Below are 22,074 nucleotides of genomic sequence, written 5' to 3' on the forward strand. Positions count from 1 at the left end.
TGGTCTGATGATCAGACCTTACTTAAACTTATCCTTAAAAATACATTCACTGCTCTAAATAAGTATTGTATGTATCTTTCTTGGTGTTAAAATATTTTATTTACATAATTGCTTTGTTTTCTGTAAAGTTTACCAGATACTTTTGTGATATCTCATGCTGTATTTGTAGTATTTAGATTTTTCTCTACTATAGTTTTAATTAATTCCTTATGTTTAAAACACCATTCTAACTTTTCAAAAAAGCCTTTTTCATTTAAAATTATTCTATACTTTATAAAACAAAATAGTTCAATTCTTAACTATTACAACTTAGTTTTAAAATAAAATGTAACAAATTTTGTTTTATTAATACAATTTTATTAATTAAATCTCAAAATCATCTATAAGATTTTAGTTTGGTTAGTAACCAAATTTATACATCATTTTTGTCTGAAACTTAACTACATTTACCAATGATCTGTTTTTGCGTAGTTTGTCAAATCTGTTTAGCTGTAAAACTGTAATTTTTTAATAAATATAATTTTCAATATATAATCGTTAATTTGAATCTACTTCTGTGTTATTTCTATTTTAACCGTGTATTAAAACTATAATACTTTCATCTTAGAATTTAACACTACAAAAGATTAAGATTTTGAGAGTTTACAAAATAGTTGTAGATACTAATAGATTTTGAAAAGAAAAATCAAATAATATTGACAGCAACACTTCAAAATCAAAAATTAAATTTATTTTTATCAATAACACGATAAAATATTAGTTCACGAAAAACAAAACATCCTAATAAAAAAAAGTTCCATACAATTTCTATAAACTTAAAAATATCCAACCTAAAGCGTTTTTTCAAACACAAAACTTTGCAACTTTAACTCAAAAAATTTTAACCTAAAGCCTTTTTTTCAAACTTAACAATTCTATCTAAAAAAGAAAAAAATAGAGAACATTAACCTAAAATTATTTTATTGTGATAATAAACTGAGAAGCATGTAGCGAATAACAAAAATTTAAAATATTACTCTGAATATTTTCACTCTGAATCGGAGGAAACGTTGATCTCGGAGTTCTGGATGTTCTGGTGACTTTCTCCCTCCGATTCCGAATCATGTTGCTGAGCGTCGGGAGAATTGGCGCCTTCGGAATCCTGGTCGGGAGAATTGGCGCCTTCCTGGTCCGAACCTTGATTTTCCCGATCTGATTCCTGATTTTCTTCCTGAGCTTCCATCTGTTCTTCGGCCCCTGATTGCTCGTCACCGCTGGCTTCTGTTTGAAAATCAAAAAATAAAACGTTGAAATTTAAAAGTTGAAAATGTTTAGTCAATAAATTAAAAAAAAAAACAAAGCTTTATTTTCTTTGTTGTTAAACAAAAATTTAAACAAAACTATTCATTATTTTAACAAAAGTATTTACTTTTTAAAAAAAACTGTTTAATTGACTTATTAAAAAATTTATTCGACTCATAACTGCAAAAATTTTTATCCAAGCTTCAGTTTATTTTTTTTTATTAACTTTATACTTTAAACAAAATATATTAAAATTAAAGCAACTCATATAAATCACCTTGAAAGTCGGTTTTAGTTTTTGAAGATTTCCTGCAAACAACTTTTCACAAACTTTCATCTTGTTGTTGCAGGCAAGATGTAGTTTGTTATAAAACCATCATTTAAAAAATTGTTCGAAAACAAACAAACCTTCTTGCTGTTGCTGATTAAAGCCCTGGTCACCGTCTTCGTCAGACGACGATTCGAGCATTTTCGCCCTCTTCTTCGGAAGAGGGGACTCCCCTCTCACATCTTCATCTTGGTTGTCTTCAGAGGAAGAACTCACGTCAGGTAGAACGTCGTTGTCCGATTGCTGCATCGGTTCCTCGCTGAATAAATTTATTTTAATTTTACTTTATTTCATTTGAAACATTGTTTTATAAAACTAAATTTTTCTGTCAATTAATGGTCGAAAGACATAATAACCACTTGTTTTTGTTTAACTCCCCACTTCGTATTATAAAATTATTTTATGAATAAAAAAAATTTAAGTATTTTAATAATTTTTTTTAAACGTACTTTTTTAAAGATTAACTTATCATTGAGTCCATACTAGAATTAGAATTGACTTCTTTCTATTCAATTTTATTATAACTAATTTTTTTTTAACTAACTTATCACTAGAGTCAACACTGGAATCCGAATCAGAAATTACTTCTTTCGACTTTAATTTCATTATAACTATTTTAATATTGTAATTATTATTAAAAACTAACTTATCACTTGAGTCAACACTGGAATCCGAATCAGAAATGACTTCTTTCGATTTGATTTTAGCTTGTTGCTTCTGAGATAACTGAGTGTTTTCGATAATCTGTGAAATAATTATTAATTTACTATTATATTTATACTAAACAATATTCTGAGATATTTGATTCTTTGTAACCATTTGTAAAAAAAAGTTAATTTTTGTATATTAAGATAATTATAATTTTGATGATATACTCATTCTTTATCAATTATTTGCAAAAATTTATTTAACTAGTGAAATTACTTAAAAAACCATACGGCTAGAGTAATAAATAAATGATTTTAATTTAATATTATATTTAATATATATTTTTAATTCTTTGTTAGCTAAAGACTTTATACTTAGATATAACGTGAATAACGTTTTTGAAAAACCAACATTTTATTTCTGTTCCTTGGTATAACTTTATTGAATTTTTAATTAACAACTGGAGCTTTTCAAACTAAACTAGTATTTACTGCGTGACAAATATTAAACAAAATTAATAAATTACCTTTCTCTTTTTAGTAGGTTTCTTTCTTTTTTTGTTGGAAGATTGTTGACCTTCTTCGTCACTCGAAGACATTCCAATATCGTCATTTGTTTGTTTCTTTCTCTGATTAAAAAAACAATATATAAATATAAAACATTTAGAAAAATATCTTGTAATTTTCCAATATCGTTATTTGTCTGTTTCTTTCTCTGATTAAAATATATTATACAATTAGCAAGACTGCAAAATTACGTTTATATTACTGTATTTTACGTTTGTGACAAAAAAATTTTTGTTATTTTTGAAATTGTTATTTATTGTTGTATTTGCTATTATTAAAAAGGTTATAAAACAGTTGTTTAACAAATAAAACACTGTTATGTGCTTATTTCTTCACATATTTTATTTTTTTTTTACTTTTTTAAATATCTCAGTACTTAATAAAAGATTGATGTTAAAGCTATGTTTTTCAATACTGCGTGAAATAAATGTTTTATAAGTTAAAAATTTTTTTTTGATTAATTATACCTTGTGACTTTTTAGACTATGGTAAAAGTATAAAGAAACCTTAAAATTAGATCAGTTTATTTGAGAAAAATAAAAATATTTAAAGCTTAATTATAACAAACCAACGAATCTAGGATAAATACATACATTTTATTTCACAAAAATATTTTTTTATCATTTATACCTAGTGACTTTTTAGACTATAGAACAAATATAAAGAAACGTTAAAACGAGATCAGTTTGTTTAGGAAAAATAAAATGTAATTAAGTTTAATTATGACAAACCAACAAAATCCAAACATTTTATATAAACAAAATAGATTTCTCACCTTGTGACTTTTCTTCTTCTCCTTGTCGGTGTTAACAAATTCGTTCTGGTTGAGTTGTTTCACCTATTGAAAATATAAACTTGAATAAGGTTGCATATTAAAACAAATGTTGTACATTTTCTATATAACATTAAAAATATACACATTTACTTTATTATTAGTCAGTTGTCTTTGCACCATCATCTTAATAATAAAAATTAATAAAATAAGTATTATATATATATATCACCGTATTATATGTGCGTTATTTCATTTTAATAAAATAAATAATAAGAATAAAACAAACACTCACCTTATTATTGGTCAGTTGCCTCTGCTCCATCAAAGCTCTCATTCTTTCTTCCTCTGCCAGCATTTTGTTTCTCTGTTAGAATATTAAACATTAATTAGTTTGTTATTTCAACGGCATATTATTTTTTATATTATATATTAATCAGTTTGATATCTAGTATTCTGTTTTTGTTTTAATGTTAAATAAGTAATATCAATAATCATTGTGTTTTTTTGTTTGGAAATCAATTGTTAAATAAATAATAACAAAAAATAAAAATCTGATTTTTAGAAAGCGTCATGCCTATCTGTTCATTATTTTATGTCATCTAAATAAAAACAACAATTTGTTTACATTAAATACTTTGATTTAAATACAAGCATTTCGTCTCTCTGTTGAACTCATTACTTTTTATTAGTTATATAAATTAAGATTTGGAAAAAAATTCCATTCTTTCTTTCAAAACACGTCGGGTGCTAATTTTGCACAAACCTCAAATCAACCAATAATATTAATTATTTAATCCAATTATTCACATAAAAATGATATTAATTCTAATACCTTTTCTTGTTTTTTGTTTTAGCTAATAATTTTTTTCTTGTTCTTATAACAAAATATTTAATTAGATGATATTATTTCTAATACCTTTTCTTGTTTTTTGTTTTAGCTAATAATTTTTTTCTTGTTCTTATAACAAAATATTTAATTAGATGATATTATTTCTAATACCTTTTCTTGTTCTTATTTTTACCCGATATCTTTTTTGTTGTTCTTATAATACAATAATTAATTAAATGACATAAATTCTATTACCTTTTCTTGCTCCTGCTTCTGCCTTAAAGTTTGTTTCTTTACCTTGTTCTATATAAAATAATTAATCAAATTATATTATTAATTTACCTTTTCTTGCTCCTGCTTCTGCCTGATTATTTGCTTCTTCTTCTCCTGCTCCTCCTTCATTTTCTTTTCTGCTTCCTCGTTCGTCTGAGCTCTCTGCCTGTTGAGTCATTTTGATATTACATAAAGTATTAATACATATATAACATTAAATAAAACAAAACATATAAACAAACTTTACCTGAAATAATTAACTTATACATAAACTTAATTATAACTGAACTAACTAAAGGCGAAACGCAGTTTTTTTAGTAAATTCTTTTAAATGTTGAACTTGTGTAAGAACAATTATTATGTAGATAAAATTCTAAATAATTATTACATCATTAGTAATAAATTATTACTAAAATTTTACAAAAATTAAATTTTAAATACCTGATAAATAATTATATACCTGATATCATAAAAATTAAATGTTTATATTATTACACTTATAATTTAATAATCATATACCTGATGTTATTGGCTTGTGAGAGCAGATCTCTGCACCTGGAAGCTTCAGTGGCTGCCTGCTTCAAATCAAACTTCATTCTATCACCGCATGTCGACAGGTATGTGAAGTAACTGAAATATTTTATATTTATTTTATTTTATTTATTTATCTAATTTACGCTTCAAACAAAACTTCATTCGGTCGCCGCATGTTGACAGGTGAAGTAACTGTTCGTTTGTTTTAAATATTTGCACCATTTATTTCAAACGCTTAAAATGGATATAAACAGAAAAAACTAACTCTGCGCAAGTTTAAAATCTGACACTGCTGGCAACACAATGAACATAATATATTAAATAAATAAAAACTAACTCTTGTGCGAGCTTGAGATCGGAAATGGCGATGAGCACGGTCTGCAAGTTGGATTTTTCGTCGACCAGCACCGCTTTACCGACCTGCATCAGCACGCAAGACACGTTGTACAAAACCGCTGTATCGTGGGGTGCCACGTGTCTCGCTCTCAGCAAAGTTTTCTTGCATTCGGCCAGCTTGCCGCATTTGAACTGCGCTCTTGCTAAGTGCACCTGTTTTGTGATAATTTAAGTATTGTTGAAACTTTTTATTACTTTAAGCTGTTGTTTGATAATTATATAGTGACATGATGTCATAGTTTTATTAAATGAAGTAGAAATTTAGATATAATTCAGTAATCTCAGGACCTGTTTGTCAAGGTAGTACTAAAGGTCTGATCTATATAGTTAATTAGCTAGCTTTAAGCTTTTAAATAAACATCAATTTAAAAATATTTTCAACCACTCATATTTGTATTGAAAAACTTATTAGGTTTATTCAATAACATCTCTTTTAGAATCAATTTTTTAAATAATATTTTTCAATCCATATTTAAATTAATAAACATATTATTGCGACCAAGTAATCCAGCGTACCATAATGTGTTACTGTTTTAAGAATACATAACAATTTTACTATTTTATCATTAAGTAAAACATAAACATACCAGAAGTTCGGGATCTCCCCTCTTATGAAACTTTCTCATGCATGAGTCGTACATTTGCACGGCTGACAAATATTGTCTCTGCTCCATGTAGACGTGAGCCAAGTTGACCCAGACATCACACACGTCTGCTGTGGCTTCCCTGACCTGTAAAGTTAATAAATTTTATAATATAGTTTTTCTTTATATACACGTGAGCCAAATTGACCCAAAGTAGTCTGCTGGGGCCTCTCATAAACCTAATATTATAATATATTGTTATTTTCATTGAGTTTTAAAGATTTTTTTATTGACATTCAGTGAATTTTTTTTTTGACCTACCCCAAAATAAAATAGCATCTAATCCGTGCACAGTGTTAGAGCAGCTATAAAAACTTCATCGATAAAAGCTATAAAAATTTTATTAACAAGAAGACAGTTTTCAGATGGATGTCTTAAACGCAGTTACAGTTCTTTAAGCACGGACGATAAAAACAATTAGTATTTTATTTAGATAAGAAACTTTAAAAAATATATGTGCTTAGTGAGCTAAATAAAATAAAGTAAAAATATTATAAAATACAAAAACTGAAAAAGTTTACTGTTAATTAATCACCGGTTCTTGTAAATTTCAAGTACTGCTTTATTTTGCAAAAAACACATAATAGAATTTAAAATCATATAAATTTGCATGAGATTTAGAAAAAATACACAAACTAAACAGACTCTTGCTAGAAATCTAAAATAACCTGAGAGCCCTGGAGTAACTTATTAAGACTAATAAATACTACCATCTCACTGATATTAAAACCTAATTAAGAAGAAGGCAGTTTTCAGAAAGGTATTTTAAATGCAGTGGAAACTTTAAGCAAAGAAAACAAAAACAATTAGTATTTGATTTAACAAAAAGTCCTTAGTGAGCCAACTTAGAATAAAAATATTATTAATTTCAAATTACCTGTGCGAATATGTCCCTCGCCTCCCTGACATGCCCCTGGTGAGCCAGCACGGCGCCGATCCCGTTGGCGGCGAAAATGTTCTTGGGGTCGTCCTTCAGAACTTTCTTGTACATCTGCAGCGCCCTCTGCTGGTGCCTCTTCTCCCTTTCCTTGTCCTTGTGCGGGTTGTGAAGCGTTTGCAGCCAGATGTTGCCTTTAAAAAAAGTTTAGTTTTGTTTATTTGTGGGGTGACATTAACGTCTTATTACTTTATTGGTGACGTCATAGTATTACTTAGTTTAAAAATAGTATAATTTTGCTTGGTAGGGTTAAGCAGTCAGATGCTACCTCAGGAACAAATAATATTCATAAAAAGGTTTTCAATACATCTGAATAATCTTTAAGCTTTAAACCCTCAGTCCTTGGAGCTTTGTTCTAAATATTCGTGCCTTATCACCTAAAATTTTTTCTGTGGTGTAGCTTAAAAATCAACAAACCTTAACCCTTAATTTGTAAACCTAACTTTAATACTTTTAAATGTTCTTCGCAAAAGATTTTGCTGCCTATAGATTTTTTGTAAACATCTAAATATAGTCAATTTTTTCCATTTAACCTTGATTTATAATTCTTAAACAATTGTAGTTTTTTTAAATAATTTACTTCAAGTTGTAAAAATTTATAACAACATAACAACCAACCTAGTGCAAGTTTAGAGTAGACGTCCTTGTCATTCTGTTTCAAAATTCTTTCAAATTTCTTCTGACCTGGGTGCCATTCAAAACGTTTGCAGTGCATATTTCCAAATAACGACCAGGCGTCTGCGTTGTGCTATAAAAAAATATATTCAAAGATAAAGTTCGTTAATACAATACTATTTGTTTACTGAGTGAATTTAAAATTCTGTCTAGTTCTGAAATGTGACTAAAGTTATTAAAGTTTACAATAAACAAACTAATTGCAAAATGGTTTATAGTTGGTAATGCAAGTTGCTGTAGTAAAACAAGTTTATTAGAATTTAAAGTATCTGACAAATATTTACTTGTTTGATATCTATTACAAACTAGAACTTGTCGGAATTAAATCATAAATAAGAAAGTAAGTTATTAATTACACTTAAATTCAAAATAAACACTAAAACATATAAAAACTTATGATTGGTTAACAAACTAACATTATCGAGATTGATGGCTTCTTTGAACCAATTAGAAGCGTCGAAAACTGAACCCAGATCTCTTTTCATACACCCGAGTCTTAGACAACCTGTTTAAATTATTTTTAAATACTTATAAAACTAATAAAATACTATGCATATGTATTTATTAATTTATTTTGTTTATAACTTTTTTAAATTAAAGATAATAACTGAAATCAAAAGATTATTTTAACTGTCCAGTTTGAAACATATATGTACCTATAAACAAATGTAACAATTGATTCACTTATTGTTAGCGTACATATTTTGACATAAAACAAACAAAAAATCATAAATAATAACTGTTTATTTTTGTAATAAACAAACAAAACTGAAAATCGATGTATTTATTATATATTTTTGTAAACATTATTAGAAAACAAACAAAACTGACAATCGATATACTTGTTGTTGGTCCGCAACACGTCCTTGTAAATGTTCTCAGCCTCGTTGTACTGAAACAATGATTCGTGAACTCTCCCCATGTTGTACTGTATGGTGACCATTATGCTCGATAAATATTTGCTGTCGGGATCTTTCTTGCACATGTCGAGCGCTCGTTGGTAGTACCTCTGTGTTGAAATAAGAGTTTTTTTTATATTTATTCATTTGATTGAAATAATTTATTGTTTTTTAAAAGTATTTATTTATCTAGTTTTATTTGTCAAGCGCTTGTTATTAGTATCTATATGTTAAGAATAAATATTGTTATTTTTTATTATTATTTATACTTTGATCAGAATAATTTATGGTATTTTTTAAAATTTTATTTATTCAGTGTTATTTGTCAAGCGCTTGTTATTAGTATCTCTGTGTTAAGAATAAATATTGTTATTTTTTATATAATTTATATTTTGATCTTAATAATTTATTGTTTTTTAGAATTATTTATTTAGTTTTATTTGTCAAGCGCTCGCTGGTAGTACCTCTGTTGCGAAGAAGGATTTTTTTTTATAAAGCATTTTAGTTGGAAGAGTAAAATTAGGATACTATTATATTTGGAAAAAAAAGACACAATTTCGATTGTTAAGATTTGTGGTTAATAAGTTCAGTGTTTTTTTTTATGACTGTGCACACCACTCTGCAGAAGTGCAAAATTTGAAAGACACTGCTACAGCGAATATATCAGCGTTCTAATAGCTTACAGCTAATTTACAAACATCACGATTTAGGATAATTTAATGAATTATATCTTTTAAAAATTGTTGAAATTTTATTGTTATTATAAAATTTATGAGATAATAGAGAGTTCAGTTAAAAAACAGTTGAGATGCTAACACATTGCTGTTAAAAAAGCCAAGAATAAATTATATTTTTTATTTTCAAAATTTGTTATTTAAGTTTAAATCTATAATCGTAAAATATTTTTTACCTTAGCCTCGTTGAAGTTACCCAGCCTGAAATGCAGTCCTGCGATGTTGTTAAGAATTTCTGGAGGTATGTCTTGTTCGACCTTCGACCTAAAAATAATTCAATTAATATCAAATTATTACTTAAAATATTTTAAAGAACAATTATTGGTGGTTTAAGAGTTTAACTTGGTTTGTTTCAACATTTTTTAATTCAGAAATTTTATTAATAACAATTTAGGTTTAGCATATTCAACTTGCTAAGAAATTAACTGTGTGTCTGTGTAGTAAAAACATGTCTACAAACTATTAAGTAACACAAATAAGTGCATACAGCTACTGTTGAACATATAAGTTATAATACAATATTTGTTTAAAATTTCAACCTAATCAACAAGGTAGCCTTTTCATAAGGTATAAAAGCACCTTGTGCAGCCAATAACAAAACACATGAAATAAATAAACTTAATAATAACTATAAATACTTTTAACGTCCTTTGCACACCCAATAACATAACAGACACAATAATATTAAATAGTAAATAAGTAGGTATTTTTAAATACCTAATAAACATTGTAGCCTTGCCATAAGCTTTCAAAGACCCTTGAACATCCATTAAAATGAAATCAAATAATAATAAAACATAAAAAATTATTATTTTAAATACCTGATGAGCATAGTAGCCTTGCCATAAGCTTTCAAAGCACCCTGAACACCCTCGTTAGAAGAAGGTTGTCTTTCTAACAATTGAGCGAGTTCAACCCAAGCTTCTACATCTTCCGGTTGGTTTTCTGTTACCTGTCGAAAATAAATTAATCTATTTTAGTTATCTAACACTTGATTTTTACATGTGCCTGTTTTAAAGTAGATGTAGAATTTGTAATCATAAATATCAATGTAGTTTTTACTTTTTGAATTATTACATTCATTGTGAAATTTAAAAGTTATTTCACTCAAATAACGAATTAAGTATTCTTACTTAAATTTTTTACAAGTTTTTTTTTTTTTGACATGTACACGTGAATGTACACGTGAATATAACTTAGACAAACACTGAATTGTGAGAATGATGCTAAACTAAATTTTAAAAGTCTTTTTATTTAAGTATTGATTCAATTAGGTTTTATAAAGCCTTTTGTTTGTATATACTTAGTTATAAACTTATTTTTTGTCGTTAATGAATAATTAAATGACACAAGCTACGAACAGCTTAAAATTAATAGGATAATAAAGCTAAATTTTTACCTTTTTGAAGAACTTTTTAGCCTTCTCCAGTTTTTCAGGGTCATCAGATTCGCAGTAAAGACTGGCAAGTATTTTCATTGTTTCGTAATTATCAGGAAACGTCTACATAATAAAAACAGTTAGTTAGATATATATAAAGACTGGTAAATATTTTCATTGTTTCGTAGTTATCAGGAAACGTCTACATAATAAAAACAGTTAATTATATATATATAAAGACTGGAAAATATTTTCATTGTTACATAAATGTCAGGGAAGGTCTATTTTAATAAAAAGATAATATCAAACTTAATAATAATAGAACTATCTAAACAAACTTATTACAATAGTTTTTATTAACAAGTTTATCCATTAGGTATGGCTTAAAAAAAAGGTGAAATATTTGTAACATTATACTTTTATACAAAATTTTAGTTAGACTTGTTTACACTTTTCAAACGACTAAATAAGTAACATTTGTAAATACAAAAGCTTACAGACCTTCAGTACATTTTCGAAGCGATTCTAAGCTTTTTCCTTATTAATACTATTTATATGTCTTAAATTTTATATAAAATACTAATTAAAAATAAACCTTCAAAACAATTTCGAAGTTGTTGCAAGCTTTTTCCTTATTAATACTATTCATATGTCTTTATATTTTTAGAAAATACTGAATAAAAATAAACCTTCAAAACAATTTCAAAGTGTTTGCAAGCCTTCTCCTTATTAATGCTATTATTATTTATGTAAATTTTTATAAAATACCAAATAAAAATAAACCTTCAAAACAATTTCAAAGTGTTTGCAAGCCTTCTCCTTATTAATGCTATTATTATTTATGTAAATTTTTATAAAATACCAAATAAAAATAAGCCTTCAAAACAATTTCAAAGTGTTTGCAAGCCTTCTCCTTATTAATGCTATTATTATTTATGTAAATTTTTATAAAATACCAAATAAAAATAAACCTTCAAAACAATTTCAAAGTGTTTGCAAGCCTTCTCCTTATTAAAACTATTATTATTTATGTAAATTTTTATAAATACTAAATAGAAATAAACCTTCAAAACAACTTCGAAGTGGTTGCAAGCCTTCTCCTTATTAATACTATTATTATTTATGTAAATTTTTATAAAATACTAAAATAAAAATAAACCTTCAAAACAATTTCAAAGTGTTTGCAAGCCTTCTCCTTATTAATGCTATTATTAATTATGTAAATTTTTTTAAAATACCAAATAAAAATAAACCTTCAAAACAATTTCGAAATGGTTGCAAGCTTTTTCCTTGTTCGACTGGTCGTTGCCGTCATTCTTGGCCAGGTACATCTGACCCAAGCCGAAGTGGGGAAGCACGAACGTGGGCGAAGCGAACTGGAAGGACTGGTAGTAATACTGGAAAGCTTGATCGTAATCTCCCTGTGTTTGAATAGTATTTACTTTTTTAATATATTTAATATAATTATTTTGTATAGTTTTAAAATATATATGTAATTTTAAGGACTGGTAGTAATACTGGAAAGCTTGGTCGTAATCTCCCTGTGTGGATATTAAAAATTAAATATATAGTACTATTTTGTTTTGAACTGGAGAATTGGTTATGATACTGGGAGGGTTTATCGTATTCTCCCTAAAAATATCTTACTCATATTTTTGTAGAAATTAAAAACTAAAAATATATATAATATTATTCTATTCATATACTGGAAAGCTTGGTTGTAATCTCCCTGTATTAAATGAAAGTGTTTATTAAACTTTAACAAATAATGGGTTTTAATAAAAGTTCTAAGTATCAGTTACATGGCTGAGCAAGTAGAAGTACTTTAAGTGAAGTATTTTTCAGTAATGAAAAGTTATGACAGCTATTTTTAGAAAAGAATGTGCTATTCATGTTGGTATGCATAAGAAAAAAAGCAAGATACATTAAAAAACAATAACAGAGTTATAATATACTAATTTTGATGAATGACGAATTAATAGTTATTGTAATACTTAAATAGTTTTATATTTAATTATAACTACAAAAATATTTTTTATATTTCTTAGGTTTTTACTATTTGTTTTTATAACTTATGATAAAGTTTCAAAACTTTTTTTTTCTATAACTAAACAAAAATATCAACACAAACTTCAGCGTGAAAAGATCTGGCCAGCTGATAGCAACTTTCCGCTTGGATGGCTTCATTTTCAGTGTTGTGATATGCGTGCAGTGCCAAGTGTTTCACTCTGGCGTATGCCTGTATTAATAATAATATATGCATTAAAATTTTAATACATTTTTCCAATAAATTAAATATTAAACGTTGTATGTTTTCTGTAACAGTTTAAAGTTAACTATTACATCTAAAGTTTTTTTTTACACCATAAACAGAACACAAAGGGATTTAATTATTTAAAATGATATATTTGAAATCAAAACAAAAAGTTAAATATTATTACTTTACTATATCAAACAGAACTGTTTAATAAACATTTTAGCAGTTGTTAATTAAACAATAAACAAACCTTTTTGAAGAAGAAATGGTCTGCCAGCCTGTTTAAGACCATGGGGTTTGTAGAATCCAATCTGTAACCAGTCGACAACATTGTTGTTCCTTTTCTTATCTTTTCCACCTTTTGTATTTATTTCATATTGGATATAGTTGATTAGTTTGTTAAGAAATTAAAATTTGCACTTTTAACAACAAAGTTATACAGGTTATGCAAAATAATCCATAACTTTTCTAAACTACCTACTTTTAAATGGTCTATTCAAACACAAACAATTTACTTCGTTAAGGTAGTACAGTGCTTCCTCGCTAATCCGGCCAAGTTGGGCAAGATTTTTTTGAAAATCAGGCCGGATTTGCCTTTGGCCGGATAAGAACAAAATATCGCTTTTTTTACAAATTATCTACCTTAATTATTTTATGAATGTGTATAACAAAACGTACTATAAAATTTCTGTTAATATAATTTATTTTACTTTATTCGGAGAAAAAGAATTAAAACAGACAAAACTAAACGAAACAAAATTTTATAAGTTCAAAATTAATGGAAAAAAATACTACACTGTTAACACTTAAACTAAATTAGATTTTTTTTTGAAAAAAGAAACAATGGAAGATTGTTTTACAGTGCTTTCTCGTTTCTTAGCAGAAAACTCACGAAATTGGATGAGTTTTAACACATCTTCAGGTATGGCTTCTGGTTGGAAACGATAGTAAGCTAAGCAATCGTCCATTTTCTGCATGGCTTCAGCATGAGAAAATGGACACTTAGAAGGCTGGGAAACACCAATTTCATCTTCAACAACTTCAACAGCCTTTTTTTCGTTATCCCCAGTAACCAGTTCAACAATTCCTTGCTCGACCATATGCTCATATCCAGGACCATCGCAACTCATCCATCTTTGAATATCATCTTCTATAAATGTGATATTTAATCTCGCAAATTGCTGAACAAACTCGTTGTCTTGAGTTTTTTCTGAAGGGTCTATGTTTTGCATGGAAGCGTTTTGCTGTAATGGCATTAATTTCTTCCATGAGCTTCTAATGGAAGAAGGCTTTACCATACCCCAAACAGATAAAACGGTGTAGACAACTTTTGTCATGTCGATTCTTTTAAAAAAATCTTCAATTGTGAAAGTTGATTGCGATATAAGATCTCTAAGAATCGACTTTCTATAAACCCTTTTTATGGACTCCTCCTTTTCGACTTTAAACTTTTTGATTTTTTCTTCGCCTCTCAAAATGTCATTTAAAGTTGACTTACCAATGTTAAACTGGCTCATTATAACAGCTTTAGGCACATTATTGTTTGCCATTTCGCAAACTTCTAACTTGCTTTCAATTGTTAGTTGAACGCGTTTTCGTTTCTTTGCTGTCTTATCCATTTTTTACCAGATATGTTGATTGTAGTATATTAAAGTGTAACTTGCTTAGCAAAAACAGAAAAATTGCAAATGAATAATTAACAAGTTTGTTACAACTGAGCGAGAAAAGTATGAAAAAAAACTTAAGATAATACAAATGATACTTTATTATGACGTAACAATATATTGCTTGCATACTTATAAAACGTAAATTGAATACTTTTTCGAAGTAAAATGAAATTAAACGCTAAAAACGCTAAAATAAATAAGTCGACTTCTCGACTAAAACCGACCGGATTAGCGAGGAACCGGATTAGCGAGGACCGGATTAGCGAGGAAGCACTGTACATATCTCAAAACAAAAAGTTATAAAAAAAAACAAAGTACTTAAACATTATTTATCGAAAAACTTACAGAATTTGAATTGATGTCCAACACAGCCATACCAACAATTAAAGAACAAACAAAAATTAAATTAAAAAATTCGACAAACTAATAATTTCAAGTCGAAAAAACTAACAGAATTTGAGTTTATGTCCAACACAGCCATACCGACGATGGCGCCCACATTCTTGTTGTCGAGCTGCAGACACCTCGAGAACGCCAACCTCGCTTTCTCCAGGTTGCCCAGTTTGTAGAAGCAGTGGCCCATTCCCAGCCTCACGTCGGCTGAGAAATGTTAATAGTTAAAATACCAAAAACTACACACTGATAAACTTTTTGTGATAATTTGCAGTTCTAAAATATTAATTTTTTTGAGATTGTTGTATTATTCAGATCTTTCAGTTTTACTTTTTTAATGAAATACATGTCTATACAAAATATATGTAAAACATTATCATATCATTATTAATCATATATAAAACAATTTTGCATGTAATAGATATTATATAAAGGGTGGCCAAATCTTTTTAAGAAATTTTTTCTAGGGTAGGTAGGTAAAACTACACATGATTTTTCATTTTCTAAATTCAAAATGGTTATTGGTGTCAATTGGAAGTATGTCAATGATATTAAAATATATTAACATTATAATTTAGTAAAAACTTTGATATTTTTTAGCTATACAATGCTTAAATCAAGGTGGCCAATTTCTTCTAGGTTTTCTGATTTTTTTTTCATATTTTTCAAAGTACTTTCGGGTCAATTTTTAGTTTAAAGGTAAAAAATGTTTGAGATAGTAAAACAACATTGAAAACATACAGCAAAGTTACTATAAATATGTTTTTAATAAATATTTTAGCTGATGACAAATCTTTTTATGAAAGTGTATGATAGCTTTTTTTGTCAAATCAAAACTTTTCTACTTACATGTAAAAATGTTAAAAATTTCAGGTTTTTTGCAAAATTTCTCAAATTCCAGGTTTTTCCAGGATACTTGATTTTTAGCTACCCTGCATGTAGCAATCACTATAAAAAAAATTAATCCATACATTTCAACAAACGATACCAACAAATCAGTTGGGTTGATTTTTAACACTTCAACACTACAGAATCAACAAATTATCTTTAACTGCAGGTATATAAAAATAAATAAATATTAGATAAATAAAATAAAAAACCAAAAAAGGGTATTTACCCCCCTATGCCCTTAATTGATAGTACTATATATCTGAAAATTGTTGCAACATATCTAAAAACATAATCAACTCACCGGGACAGTTGGGGTTTATTCTGAGCACTTTCTTGTAAAACTGCAGGGCCTGCTTGTAGTCCTTCTTGTTGAAGCTGATGCAAGCCTTGCCCAGCAACGAGGGTATGTTGTCGGGCGACTGGTTCAGCACGAAGTTGAACTGCGCGTCGGCTTGGTCCATTTTGTTGCCTTCCAGCAAGCAGAAGCATGCACGGCCTAACAGGTGGTTCTGTTTAGAAATTAATAGTGTTTTTTATGTAACCCAACATGAAGGCAGACAGAAATTGTGGCATTTTAAAAAAAATTAAATAATTTAATAATTTATATATATTGTCTCCTTCCAGCAAACAAAATCTAAACCTTGTCATTTTATAAAACTGAGTTTCTTATAACATGCTTAATTATCAATACTTAATTAACATGCACGGCCTAACAGGTGGTTATGTAAATAAAACAATTTGAAATAATTATAACAGCTTCGTTAAAAACAACTTTAGATTGTAAATGAGCGTATGACTGAAAGATAGTTTTTTTAGTTTTTTTTGTAGTAATTTTTTAAGTACATCTTCAAACACAATCGTTTAAGAGTATTAAATAATTCTATGTAATACTAAGAAATTTTATATAGATATAATGCAGCAATCTTTTTATAATAATTAGTATCATATGCTGTGAATCTTTAAAAATGTTAAATGTATAATACATACTGTACAATTGATTTGTTAGATATATATTGTACATTTTTAAGCTGATGTGTTGATGAGTGTTTTTACCTTATCGTACATGATGATTTTATCTGCCATGGTGTAAAGTTGAGTTGCTTGCATGAAAAGTTCTTGTCTTTTGTCTTTACTTTTCTCCTTTCTGGCCTGCTGGACGTAGGATGCTGCTAGTGTGTCCAGGCATGTCATCTGTAATTACATCATATTAAAGTTTTTATCTTTTTTATCATAAAAAAGTTTTGAAACTTTTTATTTGATTTTTTACAATAAGGATATAACTTTGAAACATTTTGACGCTTGATGGCATTAAATGATTGAACATAACAAAGCCTGAAATTCCTTTAATAATTTGTAAGAAAACTAACTTTTATACTTTAAGTACTCCAAAATAATCTAAACTAAAGAGCTCTTGGAATTTAAAACTTTTTCAGCTAAAAACAATTTAAAAACATTTATCAAAAATTATCAACTATTGAAAAATAATTGCCCTTAATAACAAACATACTTTTTGGATTCATCATTACATTGAGAATAGAACTTGTTATAATAATTAAACTAAATGTAACTTTTACTCAATTCACCTGATCTTTTTCATGATCTTGGTATTCGAGATTTGCAGAATTTCTGGCATTTTCCAAAAGTGTTTTGAAATCTTCAACTTTCTTTTGCCTCCAATATTCAAGCTGGAAATTATATTGAAGTTAAAAATGTTAATGATTTATATAATAATAGTCAAAAAAAGCTTTCCTAATTTTTTATTTGTAAAACAGAATGAATTTTGTACAAAATAAATGAGAAATTAACTTCAATACTCATAGTTAAAATATTTTCGAAATATTTTTGGCATCAAATACTTTTCATGACTTTTACTTGAAAATAAACAAGATAACAAGAAACGTACAGCTAGTGTGATCCAGATGTTCAAAGTTGTTTTTTCTTGCGTCAAAATTCCAAGTACTTCCTTAACGTCTGGCAATTCAGTCAAGTCCAACTCAATTACCTTGAAGTATAAAAAAGCATGTAAAATATTATACAGATAAGTAAATATTATAGATAAAATATGAAGTCAAAAACCTTAAGTACAACTAGTTGAAACTCAAACAATTTACAATTATCTAATATAGAAGCAATGAAACTTTATTTTTCAATATTAATACCACATATTCAATACAAACTTTAAATAGTTAAGCTTTAAAATAATTAAACATCAATTCTTAAAAAAATCTTTTGTAGAAACAGCTCTTAAACAGAATGTCTATAACTACATAATTTTAAAACTCAAGCTTATTTTATTTTCCATATTTTTTTTCATACATACTTGAAAAAAATTTTTTGATAATAACTTTTCTAAATGTTCACACTATTAAACAAGTTTTTGAAATTAAAATTATTTTACAGTCACATATAAAAAGAAATCAAGGTCAAGATTTTAAGAATTTAATCCACTCAGTATTATCTATAGGTTAAGTACAATATAAATAATGAGTAATTAATCAAAGTTTTTATAAATAATTTATAAGATTGTTTTTGGTGAAACCATAAAAACATTGAGATATTTTATATTTTTACAAAACACTCATCCTTAACATAAAGACTACTGCTTCTAATAGGGTAGCCACTCTTTGATGAAAAAAAGTTGTCCTCATCATGAGTAACCAAAAAATAGCAAGAATCAGTCAGAGTTTATAAAAAAATTGAAAAAAATAGTAGTATGTGTCAAAAACTGAAAAAAAATACTGTTTATCTAGGTTATATACATAAAAACATTAAAGTAATAACAGAAGGACTTAATAAAACACAATTTTAACGCAAGAAAAATAAAGATATAAAGAACTAACTTTAAATTTAGAAAACGTATTAAAAATAACCAGAGTCAGCATGACATTTCCAAAACTAGCCTTAGTTATCATGAGTAGCCTTAATTTTGCAATTTGCCCCTTTAAACAAATTTTTCAGTTCTAGCCTGTTCCTCATGGACTACTAACCTTTGGAATAGGCTTTTAAAATATAAAACATTAACTAACCTCATCAGAATCTTGAAGTGGTATCTCAATGCTTCTTGTTTCAGTCATCTTGTTTGGTTGCTTATTCCCACTTTGAAATGTGCTTTTTTTTCTTGCTGGGGTCGTAGAAGAATCTCCTGTTTAGCCAAAAATAATAAGTTATGGAACCTGATACTGCCGCGAAAGTCGAGCCGTAAGTTACTTTTTTGAAAGTTGATAGTGGTTTCCACCAGTCTATGATTTCTCCCATAACAGGTTAAATAAAAAATTAATTACTCACCTTACTGTAGTCTGTAAAAAAAAAATTGTTTAGTTCATAATAAGCTAGCTTAAAAGTGATCTTTGTTATGTTAAGAGATTGCTTTCACTACAATTGTAAGAATTGTTTGTATGAAAAATTTTTGTGTATGCTTGTACAATTTTACATTGTACTCAAAAATAGTTTTAAAACTAATCTTATCTCAAAAGTTACAAAAAATGATTCTTGGTTTCAACTTTAAAAGATTGAATAAAAATTAATTAGCTTTTTATCTTACTGGTCTGTAAAAGAATTATATCTAGTTAAAAAATGGGCTAGTTAAAGAGTTTTGTGAGAGATGTGTACATTTAAATTTTTAGGAATTATCCCTTTAGTAGTTAAAACTTTTATTTAGGTAGCATTTAAGTAAAACTTTTTTTAAAGTTTTTTTTAGAGATGACATTGCAAAACATTGTTCCTTTAGTAGAATTATTTGAAATCAATAAACTTACTGTAACAATATAAAAAATTTGACAACCCTGTTTAAAACAAAAACTACAATCTTATTTCTAAGAAGAGTTAAAAACCTTAAATAAGCACTTCAAAATCAAAAAAAATCATGTTTTTGAACAAAATTAGGTATATAAAGTAACAAAAAATTGAAACTATATCAACTAAATCTCATTCTAGATCTAGAATAAAATCTGCCCTTATATTTTAAAAGTATCTTAAACTGTTTTGAAATTTATTTAAAAAATAAAAACTGCCTTGAGTTATCTTAAGATTTTCTAGAACTTGAATATATCTTAAAAATAAGTTTCTTTGAGTTTGTGGCTGTTCTCACTTGAGCTGCTCTCAACTGTGAGATAGCCAGACTGGCCTATTATATATATTGTAGCAGCTCTGTGAACATTTTCAAAGGAAGTTTTTAGTTTTATTTCACAGGAAGTTTTTAGTTTTATACTAACACCAAAGAAAGCTATCCTAACTGCAGAGACAGAGATGTTTGAATGCTGAATAAATATCTTTAGTTTAAAATATAATGCATGAGTGACTGTGTGGAAGTTTTCTATTGGAAACATGGTGACTATCATTTGAGGGCCAAAAATATAATTAATCAAATTAGTTTTATAAAAAACATTAATTAAATCAAGCCTGGGTTTTACAAAAATAATAAAACTGATGTCATATTAGTAATGAGCTAAACGTCTTTTCAACTTTTAATTCAATTTCATTTTTACTTAGTATCATTCAACAAAAAACTGATTCAATACTAATTTGTAACTGTTTTAGAAATTTAATCAAAAATATAATTTTAAGTAGTAAAACATTTTTAAATCCATTTTTTATTATTTTCATAGGGAAACTATAATTTTTTTTAAATCTTTACTTCACAAATTCTTGTTAAGCCAGTATACTGAGTAAGTTTAGAATGCTTTGATTGAGTAATTTTTGTTATATGCAGATATTGCTTAATTGCTTTTAGTTGGTATTTGTTATCTGTTTATCTTAATCAAGGTTGCCACTGGTTTTTGAGAAATTTCTTCAAGGTTATCTCAATTTCTTCCTGGTATTTAAAATGCACATTTTTGGGTCCATTTTTAGTTTAAATTTAAGTTTGAAGTTAACAACTGTGTCAACTCAAGTAGTATAACAACATTGAAAAGATACTGAAAAAAACATTTTAAGTGGCTTTTCAGTATCTTTTCAATGTTGTTATACTACTTGAGTTGACACAGTTGTTAACTTCAAACTTAAATTTAAACTTTAAATATTAAAAAACTTTAATGATAATAACAAAATTTTTAGCTATTTAATATATTTTTTGTGTGAAATCAAAATCTTAACATGTAAAAGCTGCTTAAAATTCCAGGTTTTTAAGTGAACTTTTTTCAAAATTTCAGGATGTTTTGAAAATTTCTCAACTTGAAGGTTTTTTGAAAATTTATCAAACTCCAGGTTTTTTAGCAAAGATTGTCAAATTCCAAGTTTTTCCAGGATTTCAGGTCTTGTGGCAACCCTGTTTAAAACAAAAACTACAACAATATTACTAAGAAAGGTGAAAAAACATTAATAAGTATTTCAGTATCTACAAAATCATGTTTTTGAACAAAATTAGGTATATAAAATAACAAAACATTAAAACTAGATCAACTAAATCTCATTCTATATTTAGAAAAAAATCTGCCCTGATATTTCAAAAATATCTTGAACTATTTTGATATTTTTATAAAAAATAAAAACTGCTTTGAGTTAAGATTTTCTAGAACTTCAAAATATCCTTAGTTTCCCTGAGTACCTTGAGTTTGTGGCTGTTATCAACTTGAGCTGTTCTCAACTTTAAATGGTTTGGTTGGCCTAAATATTGTGGCAGCTCTGTGAAAATTTTCACAGGAAATTTCACAAGAGCCATTTTGCTCCATTTTTCACCACCAAAGAAAGCTGTCCTAATTGCAGAAACAGAGATGTATGAATGCTGAATAAAGATCTTCAGTTTAAATTATCATGCATGAGTGACTGTGTGGCAGTTTTCTATTGGAAACATGGTGACTATCATCTGAGGGCCAAAAATATAACTAATTAAATTAATTTTATAAAAAATATTAATTAAATCAAGCCTGGGTTTCACAAATAATAAAACTGATGTCAAATTAGTCATGAGCTAATTGTCTTTTTAATTCTTAATGAAATTTCATTTTTACTTTCTATTATTCAAAAAAAAACTG

The 22,074-nt window shown here is 27.2% G+C and overlaps 1 protein-coding gene across 1 annotated transcript; it reads right to left on the minus strand.

Annotated features, from left to right (window-relative positions):
• Positions 1-829: 829 nt before the first annotated feature.
• LOC145840710 (RNA polymerase-associated protein CTR9 homolog) lies at positions 830-19,397 on the minus strand. Its single transcript, XM_082948037.1, has 26 exons — positions 19,132-19,397; positions 18,009-18,107; positions 17,689-17,790; positions 17,159-17,296; positions 16,407-16,614; positions 15,273-15,421; positions 13,405-13,512; positions 13,029-13,136; positions 12,151-12,318; positions 10,919-11,020; positions 10,341-10,471; positions 9,696-9,783; positions 8,718-8,895; positions 8,303-8,391; positions 7,830-7,959; positions 7,152-7,345; positions 6,218-6,361; positions 5,572-5,783; positions 5,220-5,330; positions 4,770-4,866; positions 3,891-3,962; positions 3,599-3,661; positions 2,784-2,885; positions 2,256-2,353; positions 1,690-1,868; positions 830-1,260 (listed from the first exon to the last, which is right to left on the minus strand). Exons 1-26 carry the CDS (start codon positions 19,177-19,179, stop codon positions 1,028-1,030), a joined length of 3,351 nt encoding a protein of 1,116 aa, XP_082804163.1. The 5' UTR covers positions 19,180-19,397; the 3' UTR covers positions 830-1,027.
• Between the last annotated feature and the right edge of the window lie 2,677 nt (positions 19,398-22,074).

Source organism: Thalia democratica, chromosome 7 (assembly GCF_965202585.1).
Source record: "Thalia democratica chromosome 7, ktThaDemo2.hap1.1, whole genome shotgun sequence".
Taxonomy (NCBI): Eukaryota; Metazoa; Chordata; class Thaliacea; order Salpida; family Salpidae; genus Thalia; species Thalia democratica.

Coding starts and splice junctions, on each gene's coding strand:
- LOC145840710 (XM_082948037.1), bottom strand. CDS start 19,179: ATGACTGAAACAAGAAGCATTGAGATACCACTTCAAGATTCTGATGAG. Junction 12,319..13,028: donor CCAGATCTTTTCACGCTGAA/GTTTGTGTTGAT, acceptor ATTCAAACACAG/GGAGATTACGATCAAGCTTT. Junction 1,261..1,689: donor TAATCAGCAACAGCAAGAAG/GTTTGTTTGTTT, acceptor ATTTTCAAACAG/AAGCCAGCGGTGACGAGCAA.